This window comes from Grus americana, chromosome 1, assembly GCF_028858705.1.
Source record: "Grus americana isolate bGruAme1 chromosome 1, bGruAme1.mat, whole genome shotgun sequence".
Classification (NCBI taxonomy): domain Eukaryota; kingdom Metazoa; phylum Chordata; class Aves; order Gruiformes; family Gruidae; genus Grus; species Grus americana.
Genome location: NC_072852.1, coordinates 75,679,297 through 75,702,354, shown reverse-complemented (window position 1 = coordinate 75,702,354; position 23,058 = coordinate 75,679,297). Strand labels below are relative to the sequence as shown.

General features: G+C 41.3%; 2 protein-coding genes across 14 annotated transcripts in view; one reads left to right on the top strand and one right to left on the bottom strand.

The window, feature by feature from the left end:
* Positions 1-7,081, top strand: part of KRAS (KRAS proto-oncogene, GTPase) — a 53,977-nt gene extending 46,896 nt beyond the window's left edge. For 7 of the 11 annotated variants that reach the window (XM_054802638.1, XM_054802627.1, XM_054802658.1 and 4 more), the window contains 6 exons: positions 126-292; positions 637-781; positions 1,547-1,761; positions 2,420-2,587; positions 2,833-2,946; positions 3,940-4,274. In XM_054802638.1, coding sequence (XP_054658613.1) covers positions 126-292; positions 637-781; positions 1,547-1,761; positions 2,420-2,587; positions 2,833-2,946; positions 3,940-4,209 — 1,079 coding nt within the window. In that variant the 3' untranslated portion in view covers positions 4,210-4,274. Of the gene's footprint in view, positions 1-125; positions 293-636; positions 782-1,546; positions 1,762-2,419; positions 2,725-2,832; positions 2,947-3,939; positions 4,275-6,945 lie in introns of those variants that run through there. The other 4 variants (XR_008573997.1, XR_008573998.1, XM_054802668.1 and 1 more) reach the window with 4 other exon arrangements.
* The window catches only part of IRAG2 (inositol 1,4,5-triphosphate receptor associated 2), a 63,809-nt gene continuing 41,036 nt past the window's right edge, over positions 286-23,058 (bottom strand). The window contains exons 20-41 of one of the 3 annotated variants that reach the window (XM_054802838.1): positions 22,509-22,570; positions 21,487-21,552; positions 20,370-20,478; positions 19,077-19,224; positions 18,276-18,357; positions 14,787-14,833; positions 14,639-14,703; positions 14,398-14,514; positions 12,157-12,239; positions 11,944-12,016; positions 11,099-11,153; positions 10,986-11,013; positions 10,283-10,423; positions 9,698-9,832; positions 8,751-8,898; positions 7,817-7,854; positions 7,066-7,143; positions 6,897-6,961; positions 6,322-6,423; positions 6,029-6,133; positions 4,694-4,942; positions 286-485 (exon numbers count right to left, since the gene is read on the bottom strand). In XM_054802838.1, the coding sequence (XP_054658813.1) occupies positions 4,699-4,942; positions 6,029-6,133; positions 6,322-6,423; positions 6,897-6,961; positions 7,066-7,143; positions 7,817-7,854; positions 8,751-8,898; positions 9,698-9,832; positions 10,283-10,423; positions 10,986-11,013; positions 11,099-11,153; positions 11,944-12,016; positions 12,157-12,239; positions 14,398-14,514; positions 14,639-14,703; positions 14,787-14,833; positions 18,276-18,357; positions 19,077-19,224; positions 20,370-20,478; positions 21,487-21,552; positions 22,509-22,570 (1,991 nt within the window). In that variant the 3' untranslated portion in view covers positions 286-485; positions 4,694-4,698. Of the gene's footprint in view, positions 486-4,130; positions 4,943-6,028; positions 6,134-6,321; positions 6,424-6,896; positions 6,962-7,065; positions 7,144-7,816; positions 7,855-8,750; positions 8,899-9,697; positions 9,833-10,282; positions 10,424-10,985; positions 11,014-11,098; positions 11,154-11,943; positions 12,017-12,156; positions 12,240-14,397; positions 14,515-14,638; positions 14,704-14,786; positions 14,834-18,275; positions 18,358-19,076; positions 19,225-20,369; positions 20,479-21,486; positions 21,553-21,796; positions 21,805-22,508; positions 22,571-23,058 lie in introns of those variants that run through there. The other 2 variants (XM_054802823.1, XM_054802831.1) reach the window with 2 other exon arrangements.

Sequence of the window (23,058 nt, the reverse complement as noted above, 5' to 3'; positions counted from 1 at the left end):
TGCAGAGTGTAAAGCACTTCAAGCACACAGGCTTTTTGTGCTAAAGGGAAAAATAGCAGAAGTGGGAAATTTCAGCATCTTAACTTGGTGCTTAAATTAACTCACGTTGTTTGGTTGTGTTTTAGTTCAAGATCCACTGTTGCAGGAAGAGATGAATGGAAAAGCAGCAGCGATAACTGATGAGAACGTTGTTGATTTGCAACAGTATGTACCCGTGGGTGGTGTGTACCACATTGATGCACTGCAGCTTCCACCTCAGGTCAAACAAATCAAGGACTGGAGTATGGTGGAGGTAAATGAGGAAAGAGATTATGCCCCATGCAGTCCTCTTCCCTATTGTCCTTGAAGAGCTGTTCCTGTGGCTCTATTAAGAGCTGACAGTGCTTAGTGTATGGCACAGCCTTAAGGCTGCCATCAACAGCACATGAAGGGTTCAAAGGCTGGGTAGTGGTCACCCTTCTACTTTCTTCAACATTGCTGGAAACCTGCAATATTAACAAACCATTAATACTAATAAATTTGAAATGGTGTATTAGGAAACTCCACAGGTGATTAAGTGGACCGAAAGAAAAAAAAAGAGAGAGTACTGTATTTTCTAATCAAAATGTTATCTGTCCTTTTCCCATCTTGCCACAGTTACTCGATGGTGGACTGGAGGCATACCCATATCCCCCAGAAGAGGCTGAAGATACCACACATCCACCAATACAGATAACCCTCAGGCTTTCTGACAACGTGATGTATTTTGAGGATCCTGTGATAGCCCGATGGGATCCTGCAGGTACAAACTTAAAATAAATTTATGTCCTAGGTTTGAATAATGGATTTTATACCTGAGTTTGATTATTTCCAGAATCCAGCTGTAAAGATAAGAGCTAATTCAGAGCTCAGAAATAATTTGGGGACTTCAATGTTAATTGATTTGTTTCTTGGGTTTTTTTGTGTTCTGTTTTGCTTCTGCACCATATTTAATACTGGATTGCTTGAAGCTTTTTACTGTAGCTTTTTCATATGAATGGAAGAAATACACACCATTTAATGGAATTAGTACAACTGTATACCACAAATCAAGTTTTGCTAGGGTGAAGCCATGTAAAGTCCACTTTGAGCCAAATTAGCTCCTAACTTACAGATTAAGTTAAAATATGGAAATTAAATGTTAAAAACCAAATGTGATATTCTAGTTATTAAAAAAAAACATACCTCTGACTTTACATTGATGAAAGAGAGTAGAACCTATTAAAACAATTTGATGTTTGAAGTTACTCTTGAAAATGAGCTTATGGACTGCTATATAGCAAGTAAGAAGTGACAGTTACATTAGTATTTGTATTTCTTTTGCAATTGAGAAGCTTTCCTGTCAAAATTGTACTTAAGGACAATTAAAATAAAGTTTTTGCCTTAAATTCATTTATTTTGTGCCTGATATTTTATCTTAGCTGTAAATATTATCTAACCTAGGATGTCTTTACTAACTAATTCTTTGCCAGTACATATCAGAAGCTTTACATATACACCTTTGTATTTTTGCATCCCTTTTGTAAAGGCCAACAGTGGAGAAGTGATGGCATCAGTAAGGTAACATATGAAAAGCCAGAGAAAAGCGTAACCTTTGAGATGGGTGCCTTTTATACAATAGCACTTCTCCAGGATGCTCACCTCAACATGCCCTATCAGGCATGGGAATTGCAGCCTACTGCTATGGATGAAGCACTGCTTGTAGTTACTACAGTCTTCGCCACAGTTCAGATCCAAATTAAGGTACTGTAAATATTTTTTATAAAAACATTTGCAGATTTTTAAAAATATATAGAATTATTACAGTGTCCTTTGTTAAGAACTTGGGATGCTTCCAGAAGAGCAATTTGAATCTCACTCTGCCCCAGTTAAAAATGAGGGATGATCTCTTCCTTTCCATGCACTGTAAGGAAGAGAACTGATGATTTAATTTCAGTTATTTTCTGTGAACTGCTCAGAAGAAAGCATCTGTATGATTGTTCTGCAAAGTTCCAGTAAAAGCTTTGATATTGATACCACCTTGCTGAATTCAAGATTGTTCTTCTCTCCTCCCAAGTATACCAACCATTTCAAGCAACCTACTACTAATGCTACTTGTTCCTTTCTAAAGGTTCGAGTTACAGATGATTATCCATGTGCTCACTGCTGTACAAATCAGTTCAGTAACAGACATGACTTTAAAAGAGTCTCTATGCAAGCAGGGGCCAGTAGGCCAGTGTCATTTCTGAAATCCTACAGAGAAGTGGCTTTCTTCAGGATATGGAATGAAAGGTTACAGCCTAGAGTGGTAGCTGATGTATACAATATCCAGAACAGCAAAGATACTATTAATAATTTGATGCCTGAAGCAGAAAATAGCTTTCATTACCAGTAAGTTGTTTTTTACTGGTTTGTACAACAGGGTAATCAGTGTATGTTGTCTTCAGTAGTGGTGGAAGAAAGGGATGTGCTTTCCCACATCACAGGAAAATGGACAAGTCCAGTTGACCTAAGAGCAGTTTTGAAAAAAGCTGGTGTGAATATTTTCCCAGGGGAGTATTCTCACAAGTTTGTCTCTGTGAACAAGAAGGTGAGTGCAAGAGTGGATGGTTGTCCTGTTGTTCTTTCCACCTATTTTTCACTTAGGTAACACTTTCTTGTATGAAGAGCCATTGTGCAGAATCAGGTGGCAAGCATACAAGTGTTCTGGCAGCTTAGCCAGCGGAGGTTGGTTAAAGCAAGCTTTTTCTTACATTGGTATGACATAGGGAATTAGACTGAATGATATGTATGTTCGGTTGGGGTTTTTTTCTAACTTGTGCTTTTGCATTACAGGCTGCCCTAGCAGAAGTTAGGGCCTATCAACAGATGGCACTGGTTGCATCTGCTTTTGCTTTTGCCTGGAGCAAGTGGAATCTAGAAGCAGGTCAAGAGCAAGTAGTGTTCAAGGTTTGTGGATTTAGATTAAACTTCTAGAGAAAACTAGCACAGAACTGTCATAAAGAGACAGAAACAATTAACTTCTGTAAGTTACAGTCATCTCAAACATTGTTTTCAACCCCTGCATATGCTTTTAGAGCAGAGGTTTTCAGACTTAGGGTTGACTACTTAGCAGAGTTTGGTAAAAGTTCAGAGCTGCTGCTCCAGTGCTTCACAGCTCATGCAACTGCAAGATCTCTAACAGTACACACATCTCTCTAACAGAGACACTTGCTAATCTGCTAGGATGTGTATCTGACAGGTCAGCTATTGAGGCTTTAGCCAGGGCTGGGATGACATAGCTGGATGCTGATTTTCATGAAGTATCCTGCTGCAGGGGTCCTCAGAATAGCCATCTGACCTGCAAGTTTTACAATTAATATCTGGACATTTTTTCTTGTCCACTTGTTCCCTACTGTAAAGGGGGGGTAAACAACTTCAGCATTGAAGTGTTTTCATCTGTCAACTAAAACAGATGTGGTTAAAACTTCTCCCGGACAGACAGAAAAATACTCCCAGTTGAAGTTGTAGATACAGAACATACCAACATACCATACCATTGAAGTCTTGAACAATTCTCCCCCTCTCTCAAGTTAAATACATGTGACATAATACTTAAATATTGAAGTATTAGGGTAATCCCAGGAGCAAGAACTAAAACAAATGATGCCTGTTGCACTTAGCTCCTCTCTCCACAGGAGTCAGGAGCAGCAAGAAGGCTGGAGTGGCCAAACCTTGCCTTTTACAGAGGCAAACTAGATGGAAGACTTTGGTGTTGATATAGTACCTGGTATACAGTCTCTTAAGCAGAGAGAGTTCATATTGTTTCAGGATTTCAAAGCAGTGCCTTGGCTTGCTTTCTGCATTACACTCATGAGTATACTAGGCTTTAGAATTTCATACTAGAATTTATACTCTGTGTCATGAGCTTCATCTCACAGCACTTTTTTTCCCCTGTAATAGGTAAGTGAGCATCTTAAAGCAGATTCTGACAAAGACTGGTCTCTTTACATGTTTAATGGTCAGAGAGCACAAAAGCTCAAGATCACTGAAAGCAGTGAAGCTTTTTCAGAAGAGCTAGAAGAAGATTCTGAATTTCACTCCACACTCTACCATATGCTAAAAGACTCTGCCAGCAAAGAAGCAATTGATAAAGTGGAAACAGCTAGCTTCCTGTTTATTGATGTTGTATATCAGCTACTCCTTGCTACAAGAGTTTTAACATACTCTTAAATACTGCATGCTTTCCTTTAAAACTTTATTATCAAAAGCTTTCAATAAAGTTACATTTCAAGTCTTGAATCCTTTTCTAGTCAAATCATTAGGACAGCTTCAGTGACTAAAATGCAAACATTCTAGTTTTGCTAAAGCAAAATAAGTTCTTTATTCTCTTGTGGCATACCACTTAGTCATATTTATTGTTAGCTACATTCAAAATTACTAACCTGAATAGAACTGAGACCTTTTTAGGTAGTTGCAAAGATGACTTTTGTCAAACTTGGGGGTGGGGGAAGGAAAGTATTTTTCAATTTCAAGTCATGCTTTAAAAAAAAAACCAAAAAGACCCAAAAAACCACCAAACAAAACACAACTTAAAAAATTTTCTCCCAAACCCCCCCCCACAACCCAACCAAACCAACATGTAACCTTAAATATCCTATCTCAGCTTCTCATACTGTCATCCAGAACTCAGAAGTATAACTACAAAAGTCAGAACCTTTGTTATACTGGGGGTGGTCCATTGTGTTGAAGTCCTGTGTATGGCCACAACAGTTGCTGTAGTGAAGTCCAGGAGTCCCCAGTTCCTACAGGCGCTGCGTCGGCTGGTCTTTGAAGAGACAGCCCAGTGAGGAAGCTCGTAAGAGCAGCAAGCAGTACCAGGATGGAAACAGAAACCCAGAGAGTTTTGTTAGCGTTGGAAAAGGAAGTCTTGAAATGGGATGCCCACGATGACATTAAATTGCACCTGCACAGAGGAGTAAGTCATAGAATGGTTTGGTTTTTCCTTCAAAACTTGGAAGCCCTCTTCCCACCCCAAAAAACCCTAAAGTAAACTAGACCACACAAACAAACATACAGATCCTTAACTATCAAAAGTGAGAAGGTCGTTACTGTGTTGGGAGCTATGTACAGTGGTAGATTATGTTCTGGGCTTAAAATGCAGACTCCAGTAAGCAAGTTCTTGATCGGCTATTTAGGTGACTGACCCAGCTCATAAGTCCACCTGTACTCCCTGTACCACACACTGTTTCTGAAGAGGATTCACAAAAGCTGATCATCAAGAAATCTTGCTTGTAGAAAGCACTGAAAGTACTGGCCTTATGTTTTATTGTTTTCTAGGGCTTTAGCACCTTCCTTGAGGTTAGGGAGAAGTCTTACCCTCACCGACTATCCAAATCCTAGACCTCTCATCATGCCGAGTACCTCCATCCTTTATCAAACAATAGAAAAATAATTGTATTTGTTCTTGCTGTCTTCTCAGTTTTACACACTAGCATAACTGTCTCCACTTTGATCAGGAATGCTCACAGTGGAGGCTTAGCATAGGATATTCACATGGAATAAACAGTTTCTCTGTGGAGGCAACTCCTTTCCTGTAAGGCAGGGGCTTCCAAGGGATATTTGTTTGGGACAGCACTCGCTTCCTTTACTCGAGATACTCAGAGAGATTAGCTGGAATAGCCTGGAGTTAAGTTTTCATAACTACTTGTGTTTCGGTGTGCGCCAAAGCTGCTAAGTTTTGCACAGGACTCAAATCCTTGATTGTTTTTACAAGAGTACACATTAGCATGACCTAATAGCCTAGCTCTAACAGCTGTCACAGAGTAACCAAAAGAGGTGGGGTCATAACATGAGGGTCCTCCTTACCTCACCATTTCAGATTAGTAAGGAATCCCTGCTGGGGCAAGTCTCTGGCACCTGAGATTGCTCATTGCCAGGTGGTTTCTTTAAGAAGTTGGTACCAACAACCCAACTAAAGCTACAGCTTTGCTTCCTCATCCCATGTCCACCACCCAAACGTTGCTTTACCTCACAACGTGAGAAAACTTACACTGACTCTAGGTTCCATTTTGATGAATATTTTCCTTTTTCAGAGACACTTTCCTTCCTGGATGGTGTTTCTTGTACTTCTGCAGGTGATTCCGACTGCTCGTGTCTGTAAGCAAGCATCAACAGTTCCAAAGCTTTTCCATCAAGCATTCAGTTTGACAGAGCTCACAACAGCTTGACTTTACAGCCCTGATCAGGACAGTTAAGAGTTCATTAAAAACAGACAAACCAACCAGCCAGCCCTGCACACACACACACCCACCCCCCTGGGAGGAGGTTGCTGTTGGAACTTACTTTGTTTCAGCATGTTCGTCTTCATACTCTGCCCAGGAATACGTGCTAATGAACCGCTGTAGTGAAGGACGCTTCTCATTTTGCTTTGCTCCTAGTCGCCCCCTGTCATATTTTAAACAAATTTGCCTTCATTTCCCCATCAGATATGTAGCAGGAAATTAGAAATTCAGCAGCAGCCTACTCCTTGGGGTAGGCCTTAGACAAATAAGTTTCTAAATTGGTTGCCTGAAATTAGGATTCTTCAAAGAAAAAAACCCCCACACCCACAAAACAAACCCCCCCAAAAACCAGATCCATCAATGCCAGCTGCCTAGATTTCATATTTTAGTTCTAAAGCAAGAAAGTTGAGGTAATTTTTTAAAATTCTAAACCCTTAATAAAAAATATTTAAAAGAGCAGCTGTAACATTTAGTCACACAAAGGTTCATTTACCTATTGAAGCATGAAAAACTAATGTGAAAAGTATAGCTTAAACATGATTATACCTCAAAATGCTCCGTAAACTCCTTAACACAGGCACAGTTAGAGTTGAAAAATATTTAACCCTATTCAAAGACAAGCCCAAGTAACTTTACCAACTGCTTGATCTCCTGTTGAATTTATCATTCCATTCTTCTCCATCAGGTTCATGGAACTGGGCCTAAAGAAAAAGTTTGACACACTTACTGCATCAGCATTTTCATGCTTCAGCCCAGCCAGCTTTAAGAAGGTAAAGCACCTCACCATCTAGGCACCCTTACTTACCAGCGGCAGCCCAACGCCTGCATTTCCAGCACTCCTGGGCAATGTTGCAATGCTAACTCTTCGTAGGGACGATGAGGGCTATACAAATAAGAGGCATTACTGACTCTATCAAGGAATGACTGGATTATTCACTGATCACAAAATACCATCTGTTTTTATACAAGCTGTATAAAATATAGATGTTGATACTTAGCTTGAAGTGACACACAAATCAAATCATAAGCACAGCCCAAACCATGTTCTTTAAAGCAGCATCTTCCCACATTAACTGCTTCTTCCTCCCCCCCCGGCATCTGAAGTGAGGCTGGCTACACAGCTTTCAGCAAAACACCAAGACTGAAGGCATCTAAATTCTCCTAATGGTGCTCACAGGAATTTCTACTATCAGTTTGAATTGCTCCCATCTATTCTTTTTTTCCCATCTCTCTGTGCTAAATCCTTCTTTTGTAACCCCAATGAGACACTCATAAGTAAACAATATTTCTTAACCACTGCATGAAAGCACAGTTATTTCAGCTTCTGTGAACATTTCATCTTCTAAGTGGGGCCACATGCAGTTCCCTTGGGTTGGTGGGGGCAACTGAAGAAAATATATCCTTGTGTTTGATGACATCAGCCCATATTTGAGACAGAAACCTACTAAGTCAAGCATGTAGCAGAGCATCAGCACATGACAAGGCAAAGACAGACACACACACACACTCTTAGAAAACACATTTGAAATTTCAAGTTAAGCTGTAACAGCCATTACCTTAAAAGAATTTGGCAGCTTTTTATTTGCAGATTCATCTGTGAAGAAATCAAAGATCACAAAGGCTTACAGGAATGCAGTGAGCTTTATTTGCAACTAAAGGTTTGACTTTTTGCAGTATTTGTTTAAGTGAAGAGTGTGTCAGAGCACTCTCAGAAAGCAGAAATAAGACTTCAGGAAAAAGCTTTCTATTTCATTAGATAAATTTATAATATTCACACATTATACATCCTCTACAAGCATCAATTTCTGTTGCGCTATCATTATATGTATTCTTCTGCTATCGAGACAGGGTCCTGTTACAGGACATTCTTTGACAGTCAGGAAGGAATAGCCTGTGATTCAGAAGGCTCCTGCGAGGATTTTACTGGTGTGCAAGACTGCTCTTTCAGGTTTTAATATACATGCTCTATTTTTCAGAAAAATTTAATCCTTCTCTGGCAAAGTCACAAGTGCACAGTGCCATCTGAAAACCACTGTACCACCTGCTTAGAGGGGGAAATTTAGAGCACCTTCACTTAAGGAGTCTGTAATTTGTATTTAGAAAAGAGCAGGAAGCATCTGTGGAGAGCAACCAAAGCTCAGCTACATAGAAACAGCTAGTGGGAATGCTCCAGTGTGAGTGAGCACTCAACTTTACTGCTCACAAGGAATTAAAGATTATCACCACCACATGCAATGCACTTTTAGAAAAGCCACAACATTACTGCATACTTGCAATGTTTCCCCCTACCCTGAGATTCATGGCAGTTTACGCACCAGGCTAATTTCAGAGAGTTGTTTCTAATACTGTTAGTAAATTGCTATTTTTTTCCCTCTATTTTTAGGAAAGGCGATACAACAGTCATAAGACCTCCACCTAATATGTTAAGTTTCAATTAGATAAGAGTCTGTCTGGCAGGTGCTAGAAAAAGGAAAGATGACGCAGCTTTACCTCGATCTCCAAGAGAACTAAAAGATCTCTCATTCTGGAGCAGGACCTGTTTCAGCTCCTCAAGTTCTGCGTGTTCTTTTGCGTACATGCGCTTCAGGTTTTCCACATGTTGAATCATTACTTCCACAGCCTTGCTGACACGGCTTTCCTAAATGAGTAGAAAAAAGAAGGGGGTCTTTAAGGAACTGCATTGTGTTTAGAGTTTAAGACTTCCCCCCCGCCCCCCCTTAACCATCTACTCTTGTATCACCATGATGCAGCATCCACTCACTTTCCCTTTCAATGTTTCACTACAGCCCATCTCTCAACGCATGCCCAAATTACACAGGTCTCATTTCTCCAGTGATTACTCTTATCCTAAAATAAATTAGTCTTCATTTTCTGAGCCCTTACAACTCCTCCTCATCTCTTTCTCTGATCTACAGTCTCAGCTGCCACCACGCATTTGCTAGTATTGCCAAGTCGTATTTTCATGCTGTTCTTTGGCATTATACACAATTACGTGTAACATTTGAGTAGGTCTTTGTAAATTTCCATAGATTTAGCTTATTAGCTGCCCTTTCCATAAGGCACAGAATTATCATTACAGCATCAAGACTACTGTTGCTACACTGCATTCTTGTGGTCTCTAGTGTATACATCCCTCTGATGCAAAGCTCTTTTTTAAAATAAATAAAAATCCAAAATCAGGGTCATATTTCCGTTGTGCGTTTTTGCACGTTGCTACTGCAACACAGCTGCTCTCTCAGTGCCTGTGATCCCTTGTAACAACACAAGCAGCGATCTGAGAAGAGAAAGCCAGGACTAAGCCGTACTGGTCAGCCTGCATTACATACAGAAGATTCCCAAATGTAATTCTGGAGTCAGAAGCCTGGCAGATACTGCTATCCCCTTACATCTAAAAGCTTTTACCTTTGTACAAAATACATTTATATGGAAACAGTTACCTGATTAATAGCTCCCAACATCTCTGCTTTACTGGCGACTCGGGCTGCATACTGGCTAAGGAACTGCAAGCTTTTCTGCAACTTCTTAATAATCTCCTGCGCTTGGTTATCTTCTTCACACAAAGGAACTAACGCCTAAGAGGCATATGGATTAAAAACAAAAAACCACAAACAACCAAAACAGGGTGAGCTATTAGTAAAAGAAGGACAAACCCAGCTGATGACACTGAGGGGTTGCGTTCAGGCCCACACAGTCACAAGATCAGCATCCGACATCCTCAATCAGTGTAACTTGAATACAGACCTCCAGTAGGCAGAGTTACCTAGCATAACATTAGCTGAACACAGGGGTTCTTGCTGAACCCCAACATCTGTGCAATAGAAAAGCTCCCCACTGCCTGAGTACACAATACACTCAGATGAAGGCTACCCCTCAAAAGACTCATTTTAAGTGCATCACTTAAGAACTTAGTTCAGAACTGCTTACAATGTATTACACACAAATCCTAAAAAAAGGCCACATGAAAATAAATATTTTCACAACCGTTCATCCCATCCACCCTACCAGTCTCGGCCAACACTAACCTCTAACATCTTTAGAGCATTTGTGATCTCCTTTTTCAAATTTTCTTCAGCCAAGTCTCGGGACCTTTCTTCAAGCCTCACTCTCTTGTCCAGGGTAAACAAGTCACATTTAAAACCTAAAGACAACCTCAGAAATTCAGCCTGTTGTGGGAGAGGAAAAGATTTCAGAATAATCCAAGTGATGGAGAAGTTTAAGTAGATTTGGATACTGATATGACATTTGGGACTATACGCCATGAAGAAAGTTATAGGAGAGATACAGAAAAGAAAGCAAACACGGCCAATTTCCACAAAGCCAGTCTTCCCATCTGTAGTGATGGAGGGAAAAAATCTGCAGCCAGAACAGGTGATACCCTGGTAGCACGCAGCGTGCCATCTGCGTCTTTTGACAAGACTGTCTTAAATCAGCACATTCTGCCTGGGAGCAGGTCACAGCTATACTCCTTCAAGCTTGCAAACAAATGTTTTGGTAGTGACAAATCTTTTGTTCAGTTTTACACATTACCATCTTTTCCCATCCCCTCCCTTCCAAAATTTCCATTGGGCTTGGAAAGACAGATTTCAGAGGCCAATTTATAGAAATGCATCCCGTTTAGGCTATTCAGCATTATTCTTTTATGTAGGGCAAGATATTAATCAGGGCTTATCTACAAGATCTTTCTGTTGTCCGAGGTACTTAAGGCTATAAGCAGTCGAGACATACCTCCACTTCTTTCTCATTAGGAGAGTCACTGTAGGATAAGAACAAACAATAATCATGTAACAGCAGCTTTAAATTCATACCTGCAGGTGATCATTGAAAGTCAAAACACTTACGGCTCATTTTGCTTTGTTTTATCTCCTTTTATGCCACCTGCAGTGGGTGAACTCCCTGAGAAGAGAGAAAGAAAAGTTCTCAGACAAGAGTGAAAAAACAGCCTCCCAAAACCAGCTTGTGAAAGTCTTTTAAGCTCCAACAGAAACCACTGTTGAAGATTTCCAGTGTTAAGCTCTTGCCTAGAAAAAGAATTTGTGTACCTCAGAGTACATTAGGGTTAGTGTCAGTAAGACAGCTCAGCACTGTCACTTGTACAAAGCCCCAAAAGTTTAATTGGCTTCAACTGACATTTAATTGGTACAGGAGCGATTAATGACAGGTTTTGGTTTAAGTCCCCAGCCCATAGGTTCAGGACGTGCGACTTACTACATCAGCAGCTTTTAGTGAACTCCAAAGGCAAAAGGTGAAGTGACTGGAAGAGTAGAGGTTTCTAAGCACGGCGTAGTGGAAACATCACCCTGCTTGTCTACAAGATATAACCCCAAACTCTAGCTAGCATAAAGGATGCTGCTTTACAAATGTTTGGGGAGGGCAGGCATGCCAGAACTGTTTCAAATATCCCAACTCCTATGCAATTCCTACGAAATTTTCCCTCCTTTCTAGAGGAAGATTGCAGTGGTTAGATCAGTATCTGTAGAAATCAGAGGAGCAGGTTTTGCATGATGTTTTCCCTCTCTCCACTGCTAATCCATTTTGATCTCTAACTGCAGCTACTACCCCTTAAAACAAGGGCCCTTCACAATAGCGGTGTGGGGCAGGCAGCTCCCTGCACAGATCCTGACAGGAGCAACCAAGGCATTCGTTCCAGTGAGTTACACTAATGTGTTCAGCAAAATCCTCTTACCTTTCCGACTCGGAACCAGAGCTGGTGCTTCCTTGCTCTGCTCTTTATTATTCTTCTTTTCCTGGTCTGCCTCCTGAAGGCGTAACAGAGAGAAGTCGTAAGCAAGTGAACAGCCACAGCACTACTGGAAGGGTCTGTCCCCTCCTGTAGTGTTTTCCTTTGTCACTGCTCAGCCGAAGCAGTTCCATGTTTTATTGCCACTAAGACTCTTACCAGGCCTTGCTTTAAAATGTTTTGAAATGCAGTTTTGTGTTCTTCCATCACGGGGCAGGATTCCTTCGCAGTCAGATCCGCTCCTGGGGAGAAACATTCCCAAAACCAAATGGCATGATAAAACCAAAACAAGCCTGCAGCACCCAGTGTGCTAGCCATGGGCCAACAGGGCTAAAGGAAACTGTAGCAAATGCCAGGAGAGGGCATCCAGAAGGACAGGCAGCAGCAAAGAACACTGTGAAGACATACAGGAAGAAGTGTGATGATAATTATGTTTGGCTTGGAAAAAATCCCAATACAAAGTGTTACATGTCTGCAAGTGAGACTATTACTCCTGGTTGTAGCTACTCTAGTTGAAGTTGCAAGAGTTACAGTAATATTCCCTTGGATAAATGAATTTCATTATTTTGCTACCAGCATGGTTTGGGGTGGGCTGGGTTTTTTGTTTGCTATTTAAAGACACAGTTTATAATTTGTTTTCATTTGGAATTCTATAAGCACTGTAAAAAAAAAATCCCACGCACAAAACAGGAGAAGTGATGAGTATTTGTAATTCTCTTTTCACATTATGGAATATCAGATGAAGTCAAGAAATAGAAGCTACTTCAGCTGCTGTTACAAAGGACCTTGAGCACAACCAGGTCATGAAACGCATACAGTTGTGGCATTTCAGGTGTCTATAAGCTTCAAACATAGACTGACACTTGGACTGTCCTTTGTACCTAAAACTTGAACTAGCAGGGTGCTGACAGAGCCAACAAAATAACTCTCTTTCCCAGAAGATGAGTGGTGATGAACTGGTAAGTTCAGGAGCCAATGATGCCAGTTCAAATGCAACACAAACTTTCGAGTGCCGCAAATTAGAAAAGCTTTAAAGCAGGCAAAAATAACCTCCAGGAAGGCAGCTCTTACAAAGATTTAAAAAGGAAAATATTTAAGAAACTGAAGAAAAATTGAGAGTCAGTTAATTTCTTGTGTATCAGTAAGTCTGGTAGCTATTTACACCTTTTTAGAACATCTAGATTTTTTTTTCCTTTTCTGTTTATGTAGTCATACACACACACAGATGCAAGCCCAAGAAATGGCACAGAAAAAAAACCCCAAACACCACCTTCAAGTTTGAAGTACTTTCTCTTTCCATCCTTCACATGAACAACCACCTCTGCTTAGTGCTCCCTTTTGTCCCTGCTGATTTTCGCAGCAGCGCTATACATCTGACCTGGCTCCCAGGCACCTTTAGAAGATGTTGTGTGGTACTAGCAAAAACCACAAATGGAGATTCATCGGTGTCTCCATTGTAATACTAGAAATGCTTTCTATTCAGAGATGTACAACAGGCAGCAGGATTCTCAGACTTTAAAGCTATTTGGACTCTCTCTGATCCGTTTTGCATATCTGTTTCCTCCTTGCCAAAGGCACCTAGACCACATATGAAAATTAACAGTAGAGGCAAATTAGTAGAAAGAAAATACGTTTAAGTGAGAGGACTGAATTAGATTTCAGGAAGATAGTACTAAAGAAAAACAAAACCAAACAAAAAATGGCAATAAGAAGTCTTATATTTAGGTAAAGGTTAAAAAATGGTAACAAACAAGCGTTCACACGTATTCGGGGCTGCTTATTCAGACCAGCCTTTTCAAAAATAGCTTACATACACTGGGTACACACACTCCAGTCTTGTTTTGCTTTGCGTTTTTAGAGTGGAAGAAGTACTATCAGATCTGGTAAGAGTAATTCTAGGTCTTTATGGCTACAGCAAAAAGACAGAACCATACACAAAGGCCTCTATCCTCATCTCTCCTCTTGACCCACGCCAGCTTCTTGTGCACTGAGCATCAGTTTTGAAACAGCAGAAACTGTTGTATAGTCTACCTGTGTCACTAAACTTTTTAAAAACCATGAAAATGTTCTCTCTCTTCCCAAAATTGCCCGGAGTTTAGTACCCACCCAACGTGTTGCCAGCTGAGCAAACATCAAGATTTCACTAAGTTATTTCACGTTTACTTCTTGCAGTCCTGTAGGCTACCAGCCTCCTGCAAGCAGGTAAAATCTTATTCCTACTCAGTCTCAGGGAGGGTTGAGAGCACTCACAGGCAAAAGTATGTTCAACATCAAGAAAATAAAAGTCACAAGTTGTCATTAAGTTATTTTTCTCACTCAGCTTCCTCACTTCAAAGATGTGCTGGAAGCAAGCCATTTCCTCACTGCGCGAGTGTTCATGTGCTGCAGCAGTTACTGTACCTGATACAGGACCAGCTGGATCCTTATCGTTGTCTTTCTCCATTGCTATGGAAGTTGGCACATCTTCCTCTTTTTCACGTGAACACTTGGGTGATTTTTCCTCCATAACAAGGCAGCCTATAATATCAGGCAACAGAAAACAGAGCTCTTACTGTTCAGTAAACGCACAGACTTGAGCATATCTATTTCAAGACTTCCAGTGCAATAGTTCAAACATCTGTACCCCAGATTAAGGGCTTACCTGTTACTGGTGCAGTGCTTTCCAAAGAGGATGTAAGAACTTCTTGGGGTGAAGTTAAGCGATCACTGCCAAAACAAAATTCTTTCAGATACTTATCCACAGTATACAATCTCGATAAAGACACTTAAAAACTTGCACAAAATCTGACCTGGATGGGATCCGACTGGCTGGTAGCGATGGCTCTGCACAGTCAATCTTAATAAAGAGTGAAGAGTTAGTATCAGGGAAAGGGTTGCTGTGTGAGTAGAAAATCTGTATATCAAAGTTTTAAATAATTCCCCAGCTATGCCTAAATTATTTTAGCAGCGAAGAACTAAATGGTAAGTGCATGCAGATTCTTCCGCTAGTCTAAAGCCACCCATACATACAGTACGTAGCTTAGCATGTTATCGTCATTAGGAGCAATAACTTTGTGTCTGCAGAAATCTTATCTCAGGAATATCGTACTTCGAGATATATTTTGGTTCCTGACTTCATGTTTTGCTTCTAATGCACATTTTCAAATGACCAGTATACATATTACCATGCCACTGTTCTATCTTAATGCTGCGTGTCAAGATATAGCCATTTTCAAGGTCTTGACCTCAAACCCCACAAGTGAGGCGCAAAGAACTTCACTCGGCTATAGATGTCAGACTTGTTAATAATAGTAACACTTTTAACAGCTCGACCAAACAGATGATTCAGAACACAGAGAACTTGCACATTGTGGGGTACATTTGAGCGTCTGTCTTTGACTGACGCTAGTTTTCCATATTATATATAACAAATACCTGGCCACTTCAGAAGGCTTCAGGCCTCCTTTGTATGCAAACAGCAGAGAGGAATTCAGCAGTTAAAGGCTAAATGTTTTGCTCACGTTCCTTTAGCCACTACAGTGCTGTTCTGGACCCGAGTCTTATCGCATCACAGACAAAAACAACATCCTCTTAAGTCTTTTAATATGGCAAGGGAGATACTGGATCGGAAATATCCCTCTTCCTCATTTCACCCTGGATAACTCCAACTTGCTTATTCAATTGGTATCTTGGTCTCTCTTCATGGGTGAAAATACAGGTTGAAACAGAGGTTTAGAAGGTTAAGTCAGCTGAAGAGGAGTGCTCAATAGAAAAAAAACCCAAAAACTTATCTCCAAGCACAGAAGGTATGAGGCTAGCCAGGTTTGGTAGCTCCCTACGTAGCAACTGTTCAAGAGCACTGTTGAAGCGTGTGTGGGAAGGACAAAGACAACAGGAAAACCATATCAGCAACTGATCATCTATGTTCTGGTATCTTTCCTTCTCCCTCAGACATCCTCAGAGGACCCAGGAAACCCAGCAAAGTTGAAAAAGAGGTGACCAATGCCCCCCCAGTCACTTCTGAGAACAACTGACTGCTCCCAGCATCAGTAAGAGCCTTCTCTCTCTCCTCTCCACTCCTCCACCCACCAGAGCTTGACTGTACTCAGAGCCTTGCCCCAGCCAGCCGGATGTTTCCTCTAATGCAAATCCAGGCTATTTTTATTCTTATTTGAATTATCTATTAAGCTTAAGGAAGTACAGCGTTGCATTTGCCTTGTTCGGGCCATTAGATCTACAGGAGTACTGGAGAAGGTGAAAATAAATAGCATGTTGGAATGAAAACAAAAGAAATCTAAAGAGTTTGTAAAATAAAATACATACCCCACAGCACTCAAACAAAAAAAATCCTTGCATCACCTGGAACTAAAGCAATACATTATTCTACATGCCCTTTCCTTCCCCAGGTAATCACATGGTCAGTGGTTTCTGTTTGCAATGAAGGAAAATCCTCAATTCTGTTTTTAAAAGCCCGTACTGACTATTAGGATTGCGAGCTCCCAGGGGTTGCACAGGGTACACTTAAAGAGAAACAACAAATACCCCACATTCTAGCTTTTCTAATAAAATCTGTTTGCAGAAGGCATTAGAGAACAGCTCTTCCTAATAAAAGGATTGTGTCAAAGATGATCCTGCAGTACAATCCTCATCTCTTCTCCCCCCCCCCATCCCTTCAATTAGCGTAATAATCCAAGGATCCTCTATCACAGCAGACAAGTTCTGGCCACAGTCTTGTGTGACTCCTCCCAAACAAGCATTAACGCTTGGAAGGCCTATCATCTGATTTTTAGGCTGTGATACAACTTTCACATCAAAACAAGTATAAAAAGCCCAAGCTTCATCTGGCTCTCAAGAGCTCCTTTATTAAATAGCCCCTAAACTCCTATGGTGACAATACTTTGACAAAATAATTTGAGCTACTTACATGCTGAAGGGCTCGATCGCTCAAACACATCTGCAGCCACAGCATAATAAAAACCCCAACATCTAGGGAAACTTTTCCTATTAAACAAGGATATTCAAATTTTGCTGCACGTCACAGTTTTTAGAACAGATAGTGGACACGGCCCGTTTGCCTTTTCTCTGGGGCAAGGTTTAATGCTTTCATTTTTCCTCCTCTGGAACATTCACATGGAAAGTTTATATAAAAAAATAAGAAGCAAAAATGGAAAATGGCACTTCTGAGCCCAGCTAGAATTACAGAAAGCTCCAGAGCAACGAATCATGGGCATTTCAAACAACTTTGCAGGGCTGTGACTTTCCAGAAGGACTGGATAAAGCAAGAGCCCTTGAGATTAACCTCTTTAAGGTAGCGTAAGTAGTAGCAGCACAAGCAAGGAGTTCCTCACTTGCTCTGCCCCAACCAAGCAGTGTGCTGAAACCACAGGCAGCCCCCTCGCTCTTACCCTTTTTTTTTTTTTTTACCCTCACTGCACTTTCTGCCTTGATTTCCCACTACAACCAGACCACTGCTGCACCTGGAGGTACCACACACCAGCTAGGGTGAATCTAAGGTTGCCTGCTCATTAGTCTTGCAAAAACTAATGCTGCCAGGTTCACAGAAACCACTGACCAATATCACCACCACCACCAATACTGGAGTTTGTATAGCTAATTAGAAGCCCCATGTGGGAGGGCTGAGGGCTAGATTTCAACAGTGAGTATTGTGGCACTGAGCACAGCTAAGCGTGCTGAGCTATGGCTCATCTTGCTGTTGCCATGAGAAAGCTGACTGACAGCTCAAACTGTAGGAAGGAGCACTCCAATAGATGCAGGATTCAGTACAGCAGCGAAGGCATGTCTGAGCACACCAGCTGAAAGAAAGGTTTTTTAATACAGCAAAGATGTCATTTTTCAGCTGTTAGATGGTAGCCGTGGGAGAAAGTGCAGAGAAAGGCAGCATTCACAACTAAAACATCCTGTGGCTTCTTGCAGGTGGATAAAAAGAGCAAAATCACTCAGACTTCCCTGGCAGAACTGAGCATTGCTGCAGAAAAGTACTGCCTCAAGTCTTGAAACCACCTTTAAAGTACTACCCAGCTAAAAGGATGACCCAGGTGCACGTGAACATCAAGACATCTGGGTCTCTAACTACAATATTCCAGGAAGTGTGCCCAAATAGAAGGAAGGGACTACCCCACACAGAACAAGATGTCACAGCACCCTGTCGACTGAAGCCAGCTCCGTTCACCTTGCAGCAGTGCTGATTTCTAGCTGCTCAATCTGGATCTGGGTAAGGCACTAAGTGCTTGAACCCATTCAAAAAAACCCACATCTCAGGCATCAGAGACAGCACTCACCTCAGTAAGTGAAGAGTCCATCATTGTAATGGAAACAGGAAGGTCTGCATCAGTATAGTTACCAGCAGAGCATATTTTCCACCTGGCAATACACGTTTTATTTGCATATTGCCCAACCAACAGTAAGATATATTGCCCATTTTCCTTAAGCACATAACAACTGAAATCACCACTATCTGTATAGTCAGACAGCTGGTCTCTCAGAGAAAGAGAAATTCACTACTACCATCAGTCTCTCCTCCCCCAAACAGCAAGAACCACCACCAGTCCTTCTCCCAACCTCCTCCACACTGCACAATTCTACAGAAAACCAGTGGCAAAAGCTTCAAGAGCTGCTGAGTCTTTTGCTGCAGACTGCCTGACTCTGCATCTTCAGGAACATCCTTATCTTTTAAAATATTCACTGACAATATTTAGCTAGCTTTCATGATCTTAAGCAGTTCAATCTCTATTTTAAAGATCTAAGGAGGCAGCTTGATAAGCAAAGACCTCAGAACTCCTGCTCTAAACTCTGAGGAAAAAAAAAAAAAAAAGAGTGACTCCTCAAAGCCAACAGGATTTTGACTCCTAAATGGGAGTATCAGTTGCAAGTTAAATACTGAATGCCTCAGTTCTCCAGTATGAAGTGGAAACACCATCACTGTATTTGGCTGGTGGTCATACCAAAGGTTTGGGTAAAAAGTTTTAATATTACTTTTATTAACAGAAGCGTGCACTGGGGATAAAGCTTTCCCTTAGAACCTGCTAGATCCTGTGGACTCTTCCACCCTTCACCCCAAAGAAGTTATTCTGCCATTGTACTTGCACCCCACTGACTTCACATCTGAAGCGGATGCACGTCCCAGATCTCTGCTTTCAAACGCGCAGCTGCCAGAGCTCTGTCTGCAAGGCCGATCCCAGCTGTACGCAGGAGAGTTATTTGGGCATGAAGTTTCCAAGGTCAGAGCATCTGTTAAGAGAGACAAGCGTGAAGAGCAGCAGTCATTGGCAAGGTTGTCAATTTTTGACAAGTCTAAAATAATTGAGAAGCAGACCAACCAAACACAGATAAGGCAGCTTCCATCTTGGTACGAAAGGGTTAGGTTATGTGGCCTTAACATATTTCGTAGATGGAGAGTCTGCAGCACCAGGGGATGGGGATTTTCCATTGGTCAGGTTATAGAAACTTCCATGTAGGACAGCTCTGTTGTAGTGAATTGTTTTCTGTCGCAGAGGGGGCTGGGAAATAGATCTTTTTTGTACCAATATTTGATTGGTGCAAGCTGAAAATACGTGCCTTATCTGTGGCTGGATTGTGATATTACAGCAAGTTGCCAGAACGCTCTGAGTTGGCCCACTGAAACAGCCCTTTCAGGGCAGCAGAGTGCTCTTATAAGGAGCATGTGCAGTCAAGCAAGATCTTCTGTCTCCCCCAGTATGGCATAGAATTACATTTGAGCATTTTATAGTTTGTATGAGAAGAGACTCTGTCCTGTACCAGGTTACTCTGGAAGAAATGCTTTTTCTATAAAATCCCAAACGCACTCTGCAGTTCTATGGCCCTGCAATGCATATGTGTCAGCGGTTGCTTTTAATGCTCATAAGGCTTGAGAGTTGCAGGGAAGTACAAACACCTTATGAATGCAGGAGAAATCAATAAATACAATTATTTGACACTCAGTAGCTATATTACCCATTCAAGTTTTTAAACCAGGTCTGACCTCAGCTCAGTGGCAAAGTAGGAGGACAGTGTTTGCTATCTCAGTGCATGCCAGCCAACAGGATGAATGAATGGGAAGGCCATAACTCAAGTCCTCTTGATCCAGACTGGCACGCATCTTGTCAGGAATACACTTGGATATATGATTTATACCAATAGATCCTTAAGCTTTTGTGGATTCCTGTTAGGCTGACAGGCAGCCACCTTTTCAGGCCTTTAATTGCAAGCATTATAAACGTGGTTCAACTGCCTGGATTACATGCGGAAATAGGCTAAAGCCAACAATAGATTTTCCGCAGTCTGCCAGCACATTTAGCACCATTGATACTGTTCTATCAGTTCTTCCTGTATTTCTGGAGAGAGAAAGAAAAGTGGCCAACACCACCAGGTCTTACCTAGCAGAGGTGTGCTACGCCAGTATGAAATATCCGAGCGCAGCGTCCTGCGGAGTTCAACGCACGAGGCGGGTCCTTCGCTCCACAGTTGTTTAGAACAACGGAGCTGCTAATTTAAAAATAGAAAGTGCCCCTGTTGTTCAGTCATGCTGAATACGTTAATGGCACCAACTCCCCCCCGACACAAGCAGTTATATCTGCATAATGTAATACTAACAGTTATACAAATACATCAACTGTTGCTTTTTTGTCTAGAAAAGCCCACATCCTTAATGGGCAGAACAGATACAGGAAGAGGTAGAATAATTCAACTTTACATTTGCAACAGATGCGTTGGTCCCAGCTGGGTCTGGAACTAGATACTACAAAACCAGGCAAGATGAGCAGGACAGGAGAACAAAACAAAAGACAAAAAAAGGCCAAACAAAAAACCCCATACAAACCCCTCCCCAAACCCCATGAAAATCTAAAACCAAACCAACAAACAAAACCCCCAAAACACAACCTTCCAGGCAAGCCAACCAGACAGACCGAGAAGGGGACCGTTCATCCAGCGGCCAGCGCCTGCTAAGGAGGTCAGGTTTCCCTCAGCAGGAGCAGCAGGGCAGCTCCAGCTCGGCTGCAGGAAGACAGAGCACGGCCCCCACCATCCCCTCCCCCTGGATGCACACCACTTGCTGTTCAGGGCTGAAGAGGTGTCACCTGAAGATGGCTAGAGGAAACTTCTGAAGCAACGCTTACGCAGCTGCATTTGACCTAGGGGTGCTTAAGTGATGAAAAATGGAAAAGAAATTGGAAGATGTAGCCCCATCTTCAGCCTCTGATCCTTCTCAAAATGTAATTTATCAAGTGCCTGCATTTTGTCACAGTGACTGTTCAGAAGCAGTTAGGAAACTGGTTGTGCAATAAGACTTTGAATATACTTTTGTATGTGTGTATACATATGCATGCATATATACACAAATATGTATCTCAAGTTATTTTTATTGAATGTTTAACTTGGCAAAGTTTCTCACAAGGAGAGTTGTTTATTTTTTTATATAAAAAAACCTAAGAACAAACAAAACTAGTGTCACATTTTCACAGGCTCAGCAACGGTCATAGCAAACACACTTACCTTCCCTTTCACTGGCTCAGCTGATGTGGGCAGCGGACTGTAGTCAGATTCTAACTCTGCACAGCACTGTTGCAAGACGGAAATAGTTCAAGACAGGTAGATGTAGAAAAGAAAAAAAGGAAACAAAAGGTAAGAAAAAAAGCAGGAACAATACTACTGATTATGAACAAAATTAAATTTAAACTTTTCAATTGAGCTATTTTCAGGTGTCAGGAAAACTATGCAGTTCTTTCCCCTTGCTACTTTCAGCCTTTAATTCTGCAGACCTTTATGCATAAATACAAGTTTTATTCGCATGCAGCTAGCTCACAGTTTTGATCCTGCTCCTCTGATGCCCCTGTTACAGCCTAGGATACATTTCAGGATCTTCTGCTGTTTGTCTTTGTAAACACCTTGTTATTCTATGTTAAATCCAGACCGTTCAAACACTGAGCTATAGTGTTCCTTTTCAGAGCTGGTTGAGAAAAAAAAAAGTCTTCCCACAATGTCTCCCCCTCCACCCCCTTCCAAACTTGGAGAAAGTATTTTTATTCAAAGCAAAGTACTCCAGAGTTATATAATTTCCAACACATTTCCACAGAGGGGCACAAAGGTATTAACTGTTTCACTGCCTATTCCAATGCTTGGATACTGAAAAAAAATTTATTACAAGATTTTAAACATTTGTTTTCAAGACTGTCTGCAGAAGCGAGGGCTGATTGTGAAGGACAAATCACACCAATACATCAGGGAAAGCTTCCTTCAACCCCATTTGATATGTTCACCAACAACTGTTTCCAGTGAATACCAACACCACACCTTTAAGTTCTAGCCCATTTTTTCCATAAGCCTGAAGAAGGAAAATAACAACATGTAGATCAGTACATACAGTTTACTGCATCCACAGTTACGGATATGTTAGAGAAAGAAGAAATCAGATGCTGCCGAATTACTTGCAGTTCATCTCAGCTGTAAATGTCCCTCCACCAGAGCACCTCCTGTGCAAGCCTACCTTTTTTTCACCCACCAGACAAGCATCGTACCTGACACAGCAATTCACAGAATCGCCTTCGAAGCAGCTCCCATCTTAGTGAGTTAAGAGTTGCTATGAATAGACATTTACAAGTCTTACAGGGTTCCTTATAATTTGATAACAAGTAGTCAGATGTTAAAGCGTCATTAAACCTGACTACTCCCTATTGCAAACCCATTGCACTTTGCTTTAGTCTAGTTATACCTACGACAGTTTTTCACAGGAAAGAGAATTTTAAAAGTACATTGTTTTGCGAGTTCCAGAAAACACTGGGCACTTTTTCTTCCCCGTGGTTATGTTTCCCCTCGCTATAAAGGGCGGGGGGAATGCTTCCCCACATTGTCGGTGCCACAATTCCCTGTGGAAATGGACAACTCCATTAGAACTTATTGGAAGAGAAACACTTGTTCTTCCAAAGACAAGATGACTTCCTTGTGCAGAAGTTTTAAAGTCAATGGGCTTTACACTATACTTTGAAACATTATTTGTTCGAGTTTGGTAATTCCAGAGCCTGCCTCCGGTGCCTTCTGCCTTGGTAAAAGTCTATCATAGCTTTTATA